This window comes from Venturia canescens, chromosome 7, assembly GCF_019457755.1.
Source record: "Venturia canescens isolate UGA chromosome 7, ASM1945775v1, whole genome shotgun sequence".
NCBI lineage: Eukaryota > Metazoa > Arthropoda > Insecta > Hymenoptera > Ichneumonidae > Venturia > Venturia canescens.
In genome coordinates, this window is record NC_057427.1 from 17,580,959 (window position 1) to 17,598,778 (window position 17,820).

At 45.3% G+C, this 17,820-nt stretch overlaps 1 protein-coding gene across 1 annotated transcript; it reads left to right on the plus strand.

The window, feature by feature from the left end:
- The first annotated feature begins 3,346 nt into the window (after positions 1–3,346).
- Positions 3,347–6,442, plus strand: LOC122413252 (uncharacterized protein K02A2.6-like). The gene is made up of 2 exons (XM_043423470.1): positions 3,347–5,296; positions 5,366–6,442. The coding sequence occupies exons 1-2, from the start codon at positions 3,347–3,349 to the stop codon at positions 6,440–6,442; spliced, it is 3,027 nt and encodes a 1,008-aa protein (XP_043279405.1).
- The last annotated feature ends 11,378 nt before the right edge of the window (positions 6,443–17,820 follow it).

The following is a 17,820-nucleotide window of genomic DNA, read 5'->3' on the forward strand; positions in this document are numbered from 1 at the left end:
TCCGTCCACCTCGTTATCCCGAGAATTTTCGACGCAAGGATAAGTTAGATATTTCTCATTACGTTCGGTATAAATTTCGTTGACACCATTCTTCAGTCTAGTAAAAGAACAAATTCTTAGAAAAAATCAAAACTTGAAATCTTAGGTTCGATAAAAAAATTTGAAGAAATTGTCAGAAACGTCTTCGGTGAGGTAAAACAAAATTATGATATTTTAGCCAAATCGAAAGAGACTGAGTTCAAAAGGGTTCGATTTGAATGTCAAATCGGAACCAACCACTTAGTACAAATTTGAATGTGTACCTATTAGTCCTGTTTTTTTTTCTCCAATAATGGCGTGTTCTCGAAGGAATCGATGATACTGCGTAATTTTTCAAATTATACAACCTGTGACTCGTCCTCATTCTGATTTATTTCGTATTAAGTTTGAAATATTTCACTAGAGTTTATGAGACGTGAGAATTCTTCTTACTGCTTACATTTGACATATTTTCAAGTGGCTTCTACTGATAGATCCTATATATTTTGTTTTGAATAAAATTCACGAAATAGTTGAAGTAAATGCCTGACGTCAAATAACATCGAAAAGGGGTCATTTTGACAGCATTAATATTTGAATTTTTTTCAACAGAAATAATCAGTTTACCTCATTGACGTATCAAACTGCATTATGCCACAAAAACATCAGCTCTACGCATTGATAAAATGGGTTGGTAAAGAAGACGAGAACACTTAGACAACAGATGTTCCGGTCGAATGGATAAAAGATTTCGATCCGGATAATTTTGATCCCGAAAATCATGATCCTGACGAGTCTTACGTTATCGAGTGCCATGATAAAAAGCATAAACCCCGTGAGGGCTGGAATTGCTATGATGGAATAGTCGTTTGTGTATCAAGTATGAATTTAAAATACCATCGAACACACTAGTTTTTTAAGTTGGAAACGATAGCACATAAAAAAAATAACCTAACATTTTTTCGCTTCAATATTCGTGTGTTCAACCAACAGGCCGTCGTTCGAAATTAGAAAAAACCATGAAAGAGCTGTCCGGTAAAATATCCCCCCAAAAGGTTATATAAGACGAACGTTCTATAGATCGAAAGAACATTCTGGATCTAAAGAACGCCACGATGAGAAGAGACGAAAAATACACAAGCATTCTGTGTCCAATGAACTTTGTTCAATTCAAGCAGAAAATTCGATATCGCGCGATGAATTTATACATAAAAAGACCGCAAGGCGTTCGAATAGTTATGAAAATTCAACGCTCATGGGTACAGCATTATCGAAACCGCCAGCAAACGCAAATTTCCGCATTGATACATATCTTTACTTAGATTGACAATTTTATGTACAGAGACGCACGGTGATGCTAACTGCACGAATTTCAATCTGAATTGAGATAATCATTATATTCCTTATTCTCTTTCTGCAAACATTAGATAGTGACACTGAGAAACAAAACGACCAGAGTTTTCATTCTGACGGATCTATTACCGGAGCCGGGTTGAAGTTCCGAACGGTGAGAAATCAGAAGGCTCAAAAGTCCGAAAATCTCGCTAGTGCGATATATTTATATATTTTGAGTCCCAGCTAGATTTTTGGACTTTTGAGCCTTCTGATTTCTCACGGTTCGAAATTTCAACTCCGCCCCCTATTACCCCACATTTGCAGTTGGCAAATGGAAGAAGGATTAACGAACGGGATCGAACCCACCCACAGTTAACCCTTGAAGATTTGATGCAAGGTAGCTACAGTCAGTCGAAATTTCATTGCATATCATAGAGAATATCTCAATTCAGTAAAGTTTATAAATAGATAAAATCTATATACGCAACAGTTGATTATACGACAGTCATTAACTAATCTCATAACTTTACAGTTATCAAAAATGGTCACAAAGATCTTGATGAAATTGAGAAAAAGCGAAGCAGACAAATAAATAATATGTTACAAAGGTTGGATACGTTAGAAAATCGTGCAGGCGTTGATCTAAGAACTAATGGAAGGCCTATTCCAAAAATTGAAGAATTTGACTATGCTCGACCACTGTCTTGTAATGAAGTATGGAAAAAATTTCACCAAATTATTCATTATGTTGTTTCTTCATCATCAGTGATTGAACGTGCATGTGACACCGTATTTCTGTTTGTGCAGTAATGTCAAGCTTATTGCTCACTTGTATCTAAAAATGATTGAAAAATTTTATGATCCCTCATCATCGTGGAAAAATTATTCCAGTTTTTTATAAAGTCAGATAAATTTCTCAGAATTGCAATTATTTTTAGATAAATTGGAATTTCACTTTTCGGGAGATTTTTTAGATTCATTAATGTGAAATAATCCCCAATTTTATAAAATAAATTTTTCTATTTTTTAAAATCTTTAAAAAAATGGACGATAAAAAATATTCACTCAAAACAAACGTAGATTGAAATTGGGGCGCCAAGGAGTAACGTCATCATAACGGAAGACCAATTGTACATTGCGAAAAGCAAAGCGTCCTTTAGTGCTGCGGGATTGTTACTACTAACGGCCGTCTTCCCTATGCAAGAGCTTTTAAAGTGCAACCTGAGAGGTGGGCCAAGTAAAATTTCAAAATCAGCGGAACATCTCAGCGCACTGAAACCAAAATTGGTGCAGGCTATAAAATGTAAATATATATGTCTATGTGAAACTTTTAATGAAGTTGACGATAGTATTACTGGAAATTTTTATATTAAAAACTACTTTTCTATTATTTATGTGGGACGGGGTCCCAGGGCCCGCAAAGACGGCGATGAGCTCTCTGACGAGAGTGGGGAGAACGAAGAGTAGTGGCGATCGAGTCGCCAGTAGCCACCGAGCGGTCGAACGTTGAAGTCGATTTTATTTCGTATATTGACACCTCCAATATTTTCTGAATAAACGTTATATTTCTCTTTTCTCTATCATAATCTTTTGTCTCGTGATTTGTTTCGCCTTCCCAATTCTCAGACCCTACATATGGGGGCTCGTCCGGGATTTGAGAACAAAGTCGAATACGGTCGCGAACAAAGTGTGAGAGTGAATTCCGAAAAAAACGTACAGTCGTCAAGTCGAAAGTCGAGATTCGAAAAGTCGTAAAGTTGTAAAGTCGTAAAGTCGAAAGTCGTCAAGTCGTCGAGTCGAAAAGTCGTCGATCGAAAAGTTTTTCGGCTGAAAAAGTAGCAACGGTGAAAATCGTCAAGTCAAAAAGTGATTAAGTTGCAATATCGAAAAATCGGTGGTGCTCGTAAGACGAAGAACTATCAGTGATTAAAACCGCATAATTCGACAAAGAAGAAAGTTGAAATAAAGAAGTTGAAACAAAGAAGTACGCAGGATGGTTCTGGAAAGATCGAGCGCGGCCGGAGACGACAAACAAGTCGAATCAGACGCACAATCTGACCAAACCACCAAAACACGCTCTACGGGCATGAATAAGAAAGACGGAAGGACGGACGCGCGCGACAAGGACAGCGCAACAACAAAAACGATGGACAACGCACAAGGAGGCGTGACGGGAAAAATAACCCCCGCCTTCTCTACGCTGTTGAAGAGGACGCCGATCGCTGAGCTCAGAGAACGATTAGAAGCACTGGGCTTATCGATAGAGGGTAAGAAAAACGAGTTAATTACCCGGTTGGAACAATACGAAGAAGTCGGTGAAAGAGATAACGACGATGACAAGGGAGGCGTTACGGAAGCCGAGCGCGAAGAAGAAGATGACGCTTCGTCGGAACATTCAGACGCCGGCGAATCGGACGAGTCGGAAGATGAAAAGAAACCGGTGCGTTACGGCAAAATAAGAAGTACTCAAAACAAACGGCGAGAAAGACGCACACGTAGTTCAGACGAGTCGGAAGAAGAGAGATCGGGGCGCGATTACAGAGTAAACAACGCGCGACGCAGGCGTCAGGAGAGACACGCGCGTGATGCGGCGAGTCTATTTACAATAAAAGACGTCGAAGGGAGTATTTCGCATTTTTCAGGCGACAACGAACTTCAAATCGAAAGGTGGATCGACGAGTTCGAGGACATGGCGATGTTGTTGCAGTGGAGTGATCTGCAAAAAGTGATTTACGCGAAAAGACTGTTAAAGGGATCCGCAAAACAATATATTGCATTGAAAAAAGGATTAACGACGTGGAAATTAGTGAAACGCCGGTTGATTAAAGAGTTCGAGACGAAAATGAACAGTGCGTGGGTGCATGCACAGTTGTCGAAACGGAAGCGGTTCTCGAACGAAACACCGAGACAATACGTGTACGCGATGAGCACGATCGCGAACCAAGGTGACGTCGAGGAGGAAGCCGTGATGCAGTATGTCATCGACGGTATACAAGACGATGAAGCATCGAAATCGATCTTGTACAGTGCCTGTACGATCGAAGAGCTCAGAAAAAATCTCGAGCGGTACGACCGGATGAAGGAGAAAACCGGCGGTAAGACGCGCAAGGAGCAAGATAAAAATAAGTCGAAAACAACGGCGAAAGAAGACAAAAGAGGTAAACAAAAAGGTGAAAAAGACACAAGGTGTTTCGTGTGCGGTTCTGACGAACACCTCGCGTGGAATTGCCCGAACAAAGACGACGGACCGAAGTGCTTTAAGTGCAACAAGTTCGGACATATCGCGGCGAAATGTGACGGACGCGGAAAGGCGAAGGACGATAACGCGAAATCAGTGAACGTAGTGACGCAAATGGCGACAGACAATGAAATAATCGTGGAGTTGAACGACGTAAAATTACACGCGATGATAGACACCGGTACGGAGAATACTCTGCTTCGATATAGCGAGTACGAAAAAGTCGGCAGCCCGAAGCTGCAAAGAACCGCGAATACGTTCGAGGGTTTCGGGAGTGCGCGAGTAAAAGCCGTCGGAGTTTTTCGCACAACGGTCAAAGTATACGGTGACGAGTATGACGGTGAAATCTACGTTATTCCCGATTACGCGATGAATCACGTTATACTGGTGGGGAAAAAGTTCACGAGACAGATGGAAGTGATTATCCGCGGCGGCTACATCACGATAACGAAGTTAATCGTAAATAAGCTCCGCGACGATGACACAAAGCGAACGGAGAAAAAGGAGACGGACGAAGTCGAAGTCGAAAACGGAGAGGACGATGCGTTTCGCGAGTTGAGATTCGTGAACCTAGTCGAGGCAAGGTCGCTCGATGTTGACGATCGCTATCGGGCGGAGATTGAGAGATTCATCGAGAACCATGTGCCGAAAAAGGAGGTAGTGACCGACGTTGAGACGAAAATAACACTCCAGGACGACACGCCGGTGTCGATGAGACCTCGACGACTAGCGGCGAAGGAGAAAATGATTTTGGATAAACAAATCGACGAGTAGGTGAAAGACGGAGTAATTCAACCAAGTAAGAGTACATACTCGAGTCCAGCCGTTATTGTACCCAAGAAGAACGGCGAGTACCGCGTGTGCGTGGACTACAGACAGTTGAACAAGAAGATAACGCGAGATCGATTCCCGATGCCGCTCATCGACGATCGGATCGACGCTCTCGCGAATGAAAAGGTGTTTTCGGTGCTTGATCTGAAGAATGGGTTCTTTCACGTCCCGGTCGCACCAGAAAGTCGAAAGTATACATCGTTCGTGACACCAGACGGACAATACGAGTTTACCAAAACACCGTTCGGGCTGTGTAACAGCCCAACATCATTCTTACGGTCTATTGACGAAGTATTCCGTGATCTGATTCGGCGGAGTGTTGTATTCAGGTACGTTGACGATTTGATTGTGCCCGGCAAGGACGAAGAAGAAGCGCTGGCCAATCTGAAGGAGACGTTGACAGTCGCGGCGGAGAGGGGATTATGCATCAATTGGAAAAAATGTTCGTTCCTGAAACGTCGAGTGGAGTACCTTGGACACGTCATCGAGGGAGGGACCGTTGGTCCGTCACCGACAAAAATTAAAGCCGTGAAGAATTTTCCAAGGCCAACGATGAAGAAATCAGTCCAAAGTTTTCTTGGCCTGACTGGGTATTTTCGAAAATTCGTACGCGATTACTCGAAGATCGCAAAACCCCTGTCGGAGCTGTTGAAAAATAATCAGAGATTCCGATTCGAGGAAGAAGAAGAGCGATCGTTTGAACGTTTAAAACAAATTTTGACAAGCGAACCGGTATTACGGATCTACCGACCAGACGCCGAAACGGAGTTGCACACAGATGCGAGCAAGGAGGGGTACGGAGCGGCGCTCCTACAAAAAGGCGAGGACGACGAACATTTTCACGCTGTTTATTTCACAAGTCGAAAGACGTCGGACGCGGAGAAGAAGCTACACTCGTACGAATTGGAGGCTTTGGCGGTGATTCAAGCAGTCAAGAAACTTCGAGTCTATTTACTCGGAATGACTTCCGTTTCCGGTGACAGTGGGAAGCAGTGGGGAATAGTAAGGTGCGGGAAATAAAGGGAAAGGGCGCAAAAAGAGGCTGTGCGGGAGAAAAGGTGAGAGTGGAAAGGGGGGTAAGAGCCGAGGCGAGAGAAGAGACGGCAAAGGGGTGACGGGGGTAAGTTGGGGAGAAGTAAAAAATAGAGATAAAAAGGGGGACGTGAAAAGTTAGAGGTTAGAGTGCTAAGGAGTGAATTGGGTAGAGAGTGAAGAGTGCAGTTAAGAGAAAGAATACGAGGAAAGGTAAGACAGTGACAAGCGGAGAACGGTGGAAGTAGGTGAGAGGAACAGGTAGGTAAGGTAGGAAGACAAGGGAAAGAGTGAGGTAAGGAAGATAAGGTAGAAGCGTGCGAAAGAAGGAAAGTGGCGATAGGAGGGGGATAGGCAAGATAGGAAAGTGAGAATTAAGAGAAAGTGAGGGCGAGAGAGTAAAGGGGAACAATAATGGAGTACAGGGAGATAAGTGAGCAGGGGAAGAAAGGAGTGGGGGAAGGGGTGGGGAGGGTAAGGAGCCTGGAGGGGAGAGCTAGATCTGGCAGTGTAGGGAATATTATGGAGGCGATTCTGGCAGGGGACAGGAAGAAGAGGGAAAGGGAGGAGGGTACGGCGAGAAGGGAAGACGGAGGAGAGGAGGAAGTGTTCAAAAGAAGTAGAAAAGTGGTCAGGTCGCCGAAGAGAGAGGGAGGGGACGCGGACGAGATAGTAAGAAGGGTGGCGGAAATGATGAAGGAGTTGTTAAAGCAGGCGTTAAGGGAGGAGTGCGGGAGGATAGAGAGCAAGGTCGACAGGTGGGCGGATGAGGTGAGAAAGGAACACGATGAGATGAGAAGGCAGTGGGGAGAAGAGAGGGAAATGTTTAAAATGAAAATTGAGAAATTGGAGCGTAGAGTGGTGGAGCTGGAGAAGGAAAGAGGAACGGGGGGAGAGGGAGGGGAGGGGATTGGAAGGAGAGTGAGGGAGGTAGAAAGAGAGTTCGAGAGGAGAGAGAGGGAGGAAAGGAGAAACAACATAGTGATTAGAGGGGTGAAGATGGCGGAAGGGGAAGAGTGGGAGAGAGAAAATGAGAAGATATAGGAGAATTTAGGGGTGGAAGAAGGCAGGAAAGAGATGAGAAGAATAGGGACGGTGGACGAGGGAGGGAGGGGAATGGTGCTAGTCAGATTGGAGGGAAGGGAGAAGAAGATAGAAATAATGAGGGCAAAGGTGAAGTTGAAAGGGAATAGAGTAAGGATAGAGGATAATTTGACGGGGAAAGAGGAGAGGAGAATAAAATGGCTGGTGGAAGGGCAGGCGAACGAGGAGAGGAGAAAGGGAAAAAGGGTAACGGTAGGATATATGAGGATGTGGGTGGAGGGAAAGGACTTGGTGTGGAACGAGGACGAGGGGAGATGCACGGTCAGGGCGGGAAACGGGCAAGGGGAAGGGGCGGAGAGGAGGGAAGAGAAGAAATGAGAGAAAGGGGGAATACGGAGCGCAAAGGAAAAACAGAAGCGGTATATAAAGTGGGGTTTTGGAATGTAGCGGGAGTAATGAATAAGGATGAGGAGTTTTGGGAGGGTATAAAACAATGGGATGTGATAGTTATGTCGGAAACATGGGTAACGGAGAAGGGGTGGGGTGCGATAAGGGAGAGGTGGAAGAGGGGCTTTAGGTGGGTGATACAGGGAGCGAAAAGAGGGGGGCGAAGGGGTAGAGCGCAAGGAGGGATGGCGCTGGGTGTGAAGGAGAAGTTAGAAGACGAAGAGGGGGAGTTAGAGGTGGGGGAGGAAGGGTGGTTGGAGAGAAGGGTAAAGTTCGGGGTGGAGTGGTGGATGATAGTGGGGGTATACGTAAACGGGGACTTGGAGAGGAAAAAGGAGAGGATGGGCCAGTGGATGGAAAGAGCTGGGGGTGAGAGGGTGGTGATAGGGGGTGATATGAATGTGAGAACCGGCAGCGGAGGCGGGGGGGGGGGGGGAGGATGGGAAGTAGGGGAGAGGGAAACGGTGAGGTCAAAAGATGGGATAGAGACGAAGGAAGGGAAAGAAGAAGGGAAGGAGAGGAAGGGGAGGAAAGGGAGATAACAACGGAAGAGGTGAAGAAGGCAATAAGGAAGTTGAAGGACAAAAAGACGGTGGGGGAGGATGGGATTCCGAACGAGGTGTGGAAGTACGGGGGGGAGAGGGTGGTGAATAGTTTGAAGAGGATGTGTGAAAAGGTGTGGAAAGGGGAGGGGTGGCCGGAAGGTTGGAAGGAAGGGATAGTGGTGCCAGTAGTAAAGAACGGGGAAGGGAAGAGGGTGGAGGAATACAGGGGGGTAACGTTAACGCAGACGGCGTACAAGGTATACGTAGGGGTGCTGGCAGGAAGATTGAGGAAGGAGGTGGAGGAGAAAGGTATGATGCCAAGCAGTCAGGCAGGTTTCAGGGAAGGTATGGGAACGATGGACAACGTGTACGTGCTGAATTATGTGATAAATAGGGAAATAACGGAAAGGAGGGGGAAGTTGGTGTTGTTGTTCGTGGATTTGAAGGCGGCTTTCGACCCGGTAGATAGGACGAAGTTGGTGGAGAGTATGAGGAAGAGAGGGGTGAGGGAGGGGCTAACGGAGAGGTGTGAGGAGGTGATGAAGGAGACGTATGCGAGGGTGAAGATGGGAGAGGAGAAAGGGGAAAAGTTTTGGACGGAGAAAGGGGTGAGGCAGGGGTGTCCTCTGAGTCCGCAGCTGTTCACACTGCTGATGGCTGATTTGGACGAGGAGCTAGAGAAAGGGAGGTGGGGAGGGGTGAAGCTAAGGGGTGGGGGGAAAGTGTACTCTCTGGCGTATGCGGATGACGTGGTATTGTTGGCGAAGGACGAAGATGAAATGAAGGGGATGATGAGGACGCTGGAGAGATACATAGAAGAGAAAGGGCTGGAGGTGAATACGGGAAAAACGAAGGTGATGTGGTGCAGAGTGGGAGGGGGAAGAAAAAGGAAGGTGGTATGGCAATGGGGGGGGAGAAAGGATTGAAGAGGTAAGTAGGTACACGTACCTGGGTTACGTGGTGAGGGCGAATGGAAGTCAGGATGAGCACGTAGAGGAGAGGGTGATGAAGGCGGCGAAGATAATGGGGAAGGTTTGGGGGATAGGGAAAAGAAGGTTTGGTGACGATTGGGGAAGGAGAATTTGGCTGTTTGACAAATTAGTGTGGTCAGTAGTTTGTTATGGAGTAGAGATATGGGGGTGGAAGGGTAGGGAGATAGTTGAGAGGCTGCAGGAAAGATTTTTAAGATGGGTGCTGGGGGTGTCGAGAAAGGTGGCGGGGTAGGTGGTAAGGGAGGAATTACAAAGAGATAAGCTGGAGTTAAGAGCAGGGATGAGAGCCTGGGGTTACGAGAGGAGGCTGGAGAAGGGGAAGGGGGGGGGGGGGAATTAGCGAGAAGATGTAGAGGGGAAATGAAGGGAAGGGTAGGCAGAAGGAGGGAAGCAGGAGGGTGGGAAAAGGAAAGGGGGGAGTTTTACTTAAGGATGGGATGGAATGAGGAGGAGGTGGAGAGAAGACGGTGGTGGGGGGAGATGAGGGGGGAGGATATAGTGAGGGCAGAGATTGATTGATTGATTGATTGATTGAATGGTTTATTTATGCCCTGGACAGTTGTCCGTGAGGCAAAATTACAAAGAACAATAGGAGTAAAAAACTCCAGAAACACAAAAATGTTTGAACAATATGAGTAAGCTAGTCTTAAAACGAAAACGAAAATAATATTCAAATATTTTAATAAGTTTAAAAACTCAGAATAAAATAGACAACGGAAAATTTAGGAATTTAGAAAAGCTGAAGACGTTTATGATGAATTTTTGAGATTACATGTTACGGTTGGAGTAAAAAATTTAAATGATTGGCCCACATGCTGCGACACAAAAATATGAAAGTTTGGAGGTATTTGCTTCATACCGCAGTAATACAAACTTCAATAGTATTTAAAAAGAAATACTTTAAAACTTACTAAACCAAGTTCTATTACTCATTCTCATAATCAAAGATAGGGGGTGATACTCAACACACATATTCATGCACAGAAATTTCAGAGTTCGCAGGTATCTGCTGCGATTCAATGTATCTGCGCAATAAATTTTGAAGACAGCAATTTAAAATCTATCCATAAATGAGCAACTGAAGACTTCTGTGATGAGCGTTTACTTCATATATATGTTACAGTTAGTTTTAAAAAGTAAAATGAGTGGCACAGTATATCAATTTTATAATTCGCAGATTTTTGCTGTATTTCAATAATCCAAATCTATAGTATTATAGAGAAAAGTTGGCAAAAGTCATGATGTTACGTTGAAATGACATAGCGAACATTGTATTCAGAAATTCTGTATGTTCCCATGGATGTTAGCAGGCATTATATTTGATCGCATCCAAAACTGAGCAACTGTAGACTTAGCGTAATGAATCTTTTCACTAATAATTCCACATTTGTAGTTTGCAAAGTGGGAATACTCAACATACATGTCATTTCATAAGTATTGTTGTCAAAATTTGTGTTTGCCTACTGCATTCCAAAGATTCGACTTTTCATATGATCAGCAAACAAAGCAACCTAAGACTTTTTGGAATAAGTTTCAAACTTGGTTACTCGACAGACTAGGTGGAAAAAGAATAACTACACTTATATCAAGACCAGAAACTGTTTTGAGAATCTGATGTACAAAATGTGAGATTGATGATCATAGCTGGAAACCTCTTGAATCACGTTACCACAATCAGCATGAAGAAATAGTAGAAAATCATAGGACACATATTAGGCAATTAATTAATGATATGTATCGATCCGCTGCAAACCGATGGAGTGAAAACAAGGATCGGAGAGGGCAGAGCCAAACTGAATATGAAGCAAAATATGGGAAACATGAGAAATACATTAGAAAACATTTATTCAATTAAAGTTTACAACATCATTCTAACAGTTCTGTGTGTTTTTGTTGTATTTATTCATATATATAATCTGACGCCTTCATATATATAACCTAGCCTACTGACGATATATTTACACTGGACAATATTTCTCGCACTCTGATTTAATTAAAAGATTATTTTAGTTAACGCTTATTTCCAGTCGAACAAAATAATGAAATCTTGAAAAGTTTTCGTTGACATATGCATCGCGCATTTTTTATATCCTTTTTCGCACACATATCACAGACTACATTTACGCGGCCGCTTTGATACTGGTTTAGTATATCACAAAATTTAACGAAATAAATAGTAATATGCACTTCGTTAGATGACGAAAATTATTTTTAGTTATCCCGCACGCACTTCATAACATCATAACCCCAAACGTCAACATGACGTGAAACTTCGGCTGGTGACTTTCGAGCTCTCGGCATGTGACGTCAGTCCGCGACACCGCCGCGAAGTTAGACCGAGGGACATGAGGCCTTTGATGGTATTATATACAGACATGTCAAATTTCTAAATGCGTTAGTAACTTTTGCATAAACTTGAGCCTGTGCGAAGTTTTTTCTCAGCAATTACGCTACTGATCATGTTGGTTTCGTGCTCATTCGAAAGAGATTTTGAAATTTAGTCTCCAAACTAATTTTCGCTTAACAAAACTTTCCTTGAGCTCCGCAATTCTAGAAAATGACATGCCAGTTTTACCCCCACCACCGCGAATCGTTTTATTCAGAGAAAAGATAGTCTCGGCGAGAGCCTCAGGCCAGCAGACGACCGGGCTGTCAATGTACTTGTCCCGAGACTCTACCGAGTCTCTTGAACGCGCTTGGACTTTGTCCCTTACTCTAATTCGCTGCGCGACTTAATCTCGAACCAGGGACTCCCACTCTAAATTCTCTGATTGGTGCGCTAACTCCCCCGCTTGGGTCCCAATTGGCCGAGTCGAGCTGTAGTCACACTGCGCATGTGCAAGAATTCAATAAAATTTAATAAAACAGTTTTTTGATCAATTTTAATTCATTTTATGACTTTCTCCATTATTTTGTTTTATTTTCTATCAATTCTGTCCATAAGATTATTTTTATTTGATTTTATTCACAAATTTACCGAAAGTCACGTTTCTGTACGTGCCTGTTGAATGTAGGTCATCGCGCATGCGCACTGTGCACGCTCGATCTTTCAAAGAAAAGTTTTCTTAAAATTTTAAATGATTTTACTCTGAAATCTTCACCCATTTGTTCAAAGTATGTTTTTCTAATGATCCGCATTAATTTTCTGAACAAGAATAATATTATTTAATTAAAATTAAATAAAATCAAGAATTTTGCGAGTCTAGGGAATTTTGGTGAAGCGAAATTGAGTTGGCAGCGCTGAGTGCCTCGCTTCCCGAGCCCCGCTTCGCGAAGTGATAGTTTTTCAACATGACCGCCAGTGTAAACACTCGTGCGTGCCATGTCGTTGGGATAAAAATAAAGTTCTCGAGTCGGTGTTTCGCTTCAATACGCTCAGGTCAATCTATACGTTTGAACTGTAGCGTCACCGTCAGCGTCCCGTGCTCGAATGGTATTGGCTCGGCAAACTCATCCCTTATATCAATGGTTATTGTTTGAAAACTAGTATGTAGTAAGGGAATATAACGCGGTGGCGAGAAGCTTCTTATCCTCACAGATCCGTAATTATGGGCATCGGCGATAGCAACAGGCACAACACGTAGCAATGGTGTGCGAACATCACCGGTAATATAGGGCTCACAGATATCGGTATAAACGTACATCATGTTGGGGGTTCCGTTGGCTAAATTGGCAGGCCTCTGAGCAGTGTATCCTCCACGGGGTACTACTACGCCTCCTGTTTCGGTGAACCCTAAAACCTTGCTCAGTACGTCGGAGAAAAAAAGGTATACTCCAGGTTCTTACAGGATTCGCAGATGCGCTTAACCGTCACATACCCGTTGCGGGCGTACTTGAATTTCAAATGGCCCGTGACATAAGGTATTTCGTTAATAGCCTCGAGCGATGTTCCTATGCTATGGTATACACCGGGCGGCACACAGGCGTTATCCTCCTTAAAAGCAAACGTCGTTGAAACACCAGCCGCCAACTCGCGCTCGATAGGCACGTACTTCACTGGGGTACCAGCCGGCTGCCTCGTTGTCACACTCAGGAGGTTTCGCCCGCCCTCGATAGGTACGTACTTCGTTGAGATACCAACCGCCTGCTCCGTTGTCATATTCAGGAAGTTTCGCTTGCCATCGGTAGGCACGTCTAAAATGGTTGCGGGTATATGGATCTCAGCTAATGAAACAGCCCAGCTACCGTGAAGAGACATACGTTGCGGTAGATGTGTGGTATACCGTGTTGTTACATTATCGGGATAATAATCCATACTACTATTGCTAGGCAAAACCATGTAAAACTCGTCTTTCATTTTAACGCCCGCTGTTTAACCTGCTTTGTTTGCACTCTCGATAGCTCGGGCTCATAAAATATACCATCAATATCCTCGTCGTGGAGATCGCGCAGGAAGTATACCACAGGGCAAATACCGAACGACACACGGTGAATCTTGAATAGCTCGCTGCTCCAGCCACCTTCGTAACCTTTCGCAAAGGCCGCCTTCGCACTACTGATACGCACAATGTCACCCACCTTATATTTAGGGAGAAAATGCTCTGGTCTTTTGTATCACTGCATCAGGTTATTCCGAGCCCTAGCGGCTGTAGCAAACGTCACTGAGACGGGCTTCATTTTTATAGCGCTATGTGTAGATTTGTTGTATGCTGAAACAATGCTCTGTAGAACGTCGAGGTAGCGTTTTTGCCGGGAATACGTGAAATAGCGCCACATTCTCTCCTTCAGCGTTCTATTGAATCTCTCGACAATAGCCGCTTTGATATCGGGGTTTTTCGCAATGCGAAACTGTATGTCGTTTTTCTTTAAGAAATCTTGAAACGCAGCACCGACGAATTCTTTACCTCTATCCGTCTGCAGATAAACGGGTGATCGACCGTTGCTATTTTTCTTAGACAAGATGAGATTAAACGCTTTTAAGTAAAGCGCAGGAAAAAATTGAACAGCCGCGGAGGCTGTAGGTAAGCGCAGGTAAAATTAGACAGAGAGATATTACAATCGACTCAGTGCGCCGCGCGAGGGCAATACCGAGGACAAATCAAATTAGTTCAATTACAACGAAGGGGTAACACGCGAGACGGAAAAGAGCGCACATGAAACAATATGATAGACAACGCCGGGGCTCAACGCCGTACGTCCCGAAGCGCGACAACGCGAAAGAGAGAGAGATAGGCCGGGCACTAGCACGCGCGCTAGATGCCAGGTAACATGACGAAAAATGAAATAACGCGACGGCGAGAGACTTGAGGCGAAAACTAGTGAAAGGAATAAGCGGAATCAGCAATTCGCCAAACAATATCGCTCCTGTCCTCGTGTTCCATCCCAGAAATATCCGCGAGACGACGGAGAAAGAGTCGGGACGATTGCCGGCCGCGAGGCCGACAATTCCCTTCCACGATCTCTCGTCAGGCACAATCTACAAATAAATGTCAGGGACTCGATCCCCCAGAAGCAACATTATACGAAAAAGGGACTAGAGACACGAGAACAGGAATGAAGAGAAACATGAGGAGCGGGCTTACCGAGAGATCCCTGCAGGTCAGGTAGTAGGCACCGTCCGCCGTGCTGTTCAGATGAAGACTGACTAGCACGCTGGCCGGTGCGCTGTCTCGGCACTTCCCCCTCTCCACCGGGCCGCACGCTACGGGCCACGCTCTCGCGTCTCACGAGCGGACTTGTGGTTGCTCGCGCACCGCGCTTCCCGCGGCAAATACGAAAATCGAGCACGTGGGAGAGTTAATCTCTCACGCGCCCGGTTGTGGCTAACGCCGGATTCAAAAAATGAAGGGCTCTACGGGCAAAGTTCCCGACCGCGTTCGGTGGTTTTGTCGAGGCCCGGACACTGTTCCTCTTGGGGACTCGGCCGACGTTACCGGGGAGCCGGGGGGAGACCTCCCTCGCGACTCGGGGCGTCCCTTCGAGCCACGGTGGGTCCACTAGGCGCCACCAGGCAAAGATTACACCCCGACTCCCGGTGGATAATCCCGAGCCCCACTGGACGAGGCGCCGGTTTGAACGAACTGTAGTGCCCGGGCGGACGACGGTGGACGGGACAACTCTCGGTTGTTTCGGCGAAGAGGTCACGGGAGGCGTTCAAATTGGCCGATAAAACCAGCGCGATCCTCCGACCGCCCACTGGACCGAGCTCGGTTGTGCGGAGCCCAATCCCCGATACGCTGACAGGAAAGTCCCCGCGAACCCCACACAGAGAAATTGAGCACGCGAAAGCGCGACCCGCGCGCGCGGTCGGCAGAGGGGGGGGAAGAGGAAACGAGGTACTTCGGTGATCCCGAGGGAACTCCCACGAGGCACAGTCGCGAAACAAAGACTCGACCTCAAGTCCGTCGACGATCGACAAAAGACAGCATACGAGTAGGTACCACAAATGCGCGTCTCCCTCTCCTTCCACAGGCAACCCGTGATGGCGTGCGCGCAGGCAGGCAATAAATAATACAAAGGAGGAAATTCAAGAATTCAAAGTAAGGCAAAGCCAACGCTACGTGACGCAGCTAAAACTAAAGAATCTTCATCCGAATGAAACAGGCGGGCGGCGGGCGTCGGCAAAAGTATGGGCCGTATACCGGTCCACTGGTCGACACGGGTTCGTACGGGCGTGGCGGGGCGAAATGTCACGTCACAGTGGAGAGATCAATCTTTTCATTTGTAAAATTAAAAGAAAAACTGTTTAAGTTTATCCATTCGAAAGTAACAGAAAGCTGAAAAATTATGGAAATAAACATGCAACTTTGGAAACAGCTTTAGTAGAAAAATTGAAAAAGACAAACAAGAAGTTGATCGACTCTACACAGATACACCACTCATTGATGAGAGACTTTGCGTAATTTTTTCGATGGTTTCTCGTTGATTTTTGTTCGTTTACGATTTGTTGCATCTCATATGTCTCGAGATTTCCACTTTAAATGATTGAAAAGATGCATGCGAACGAAAAGTTTCAGTATATATTCGCGATGAGACGTGCATTCACCGTCGACTGGCCAAAAATCGACATGATGCTGAACCACAGCATTGCTGATACAGTTCACGAGAACTTCCGAAATACCTTTCCAGTGCAAAACTTTCGAAAACTTGATTACAAATACTCTATAAGACGTTATAATTACTTTAAGAAATTCATCGGTCGGGACTCGCAACGAACCGAGTTCGTAGCTTTCGCGATTTTTGAAAGCTCTCCAAAAGATCAAAAGATCATTGGTCTGCTCAAAATTTTGTTCTGCTCGCGTTAAACTCAACTCACAAGATTTACAATCAAACTGGGTAAGGCATTTGTAAGCTAAATAACCAGCTACGTACTTCATTGAACACTCTTCAAGAACTCCAAATGAGATTTGTTTGTCATCTACTTTAATAGTTTCAAGTTCCTCGTGATCTGTCGGTTTGCTGACCTCGTCGAAGTCTGACCAGTTATCGAACGAAATATCAATTTCACTATCAACGTCGATTTGCGTTTTATCAACTCTGGGAATCGGACTCGTCGCTTTCAATTCAACAGCTAAGAGCGCGGTTGCATCGTCGTCCGGTTCACAATTTGCCCCTGCTGGTGGTCTCATGAGGTGAGCCACCATATTATACTGCAAATATCGACGAAAAGATGATGATGGTGGAAGTAGTAGGTGGTGCACTATGGCGACCCCCACTCCTATCCCCACTCCTATCCCCACTCCTTTCCCCCACTAGGCCGAGCGGCCGGCGTTGTGGGCGAGAGGTTTGCGGGTGTGCGGAGGGGGATGAGCGTGTCGCCATAGTGCACCATCGTTTTTTCAGGTATATATATTTTTATTTTATATTTCTGAAAAAATATAAAATAAAAAATCTCTCTCTCTATATTAATTTTATTTTTAAAAGGGATAAAAAAAAGCAGAAAATAAAAATAAAAAAATAAAAATTAAAAAGAAAAAAATTAAAAATAAAAAATATATATCGAGAAACTTACCAGGGTGACATGCCTCTCTCTCTCGCCCCGATCCAGACTCCACGGCGCTGGCTCGCACGCCACTGTTTTTTTCACGCGCGCGCGCGCGCGCACACACACACACACACACACACACACACACACACACACTACTCCTCAGGGTCGTCAGGGGCTGCAGCAACGCCGACGAGCCCGTCTTCAGCCCCTTCGTCGTAGCCACGATAGCCGTCCGGTAACTCGTCCACGAGAACACCCCCGAGCTCCCGGCCGTCCTCGTCAAACAGCTGGATGCTCAGGGGGTGGCGTGTAGGAGGGCCCACGGCCCTAGCCGTAAGAGGCCCCTCGCACAGCGCCTCCATCTCATGGGCCGGATAATGGAAGGCCTCTAAGTAGGCGACGCTGCGGAGG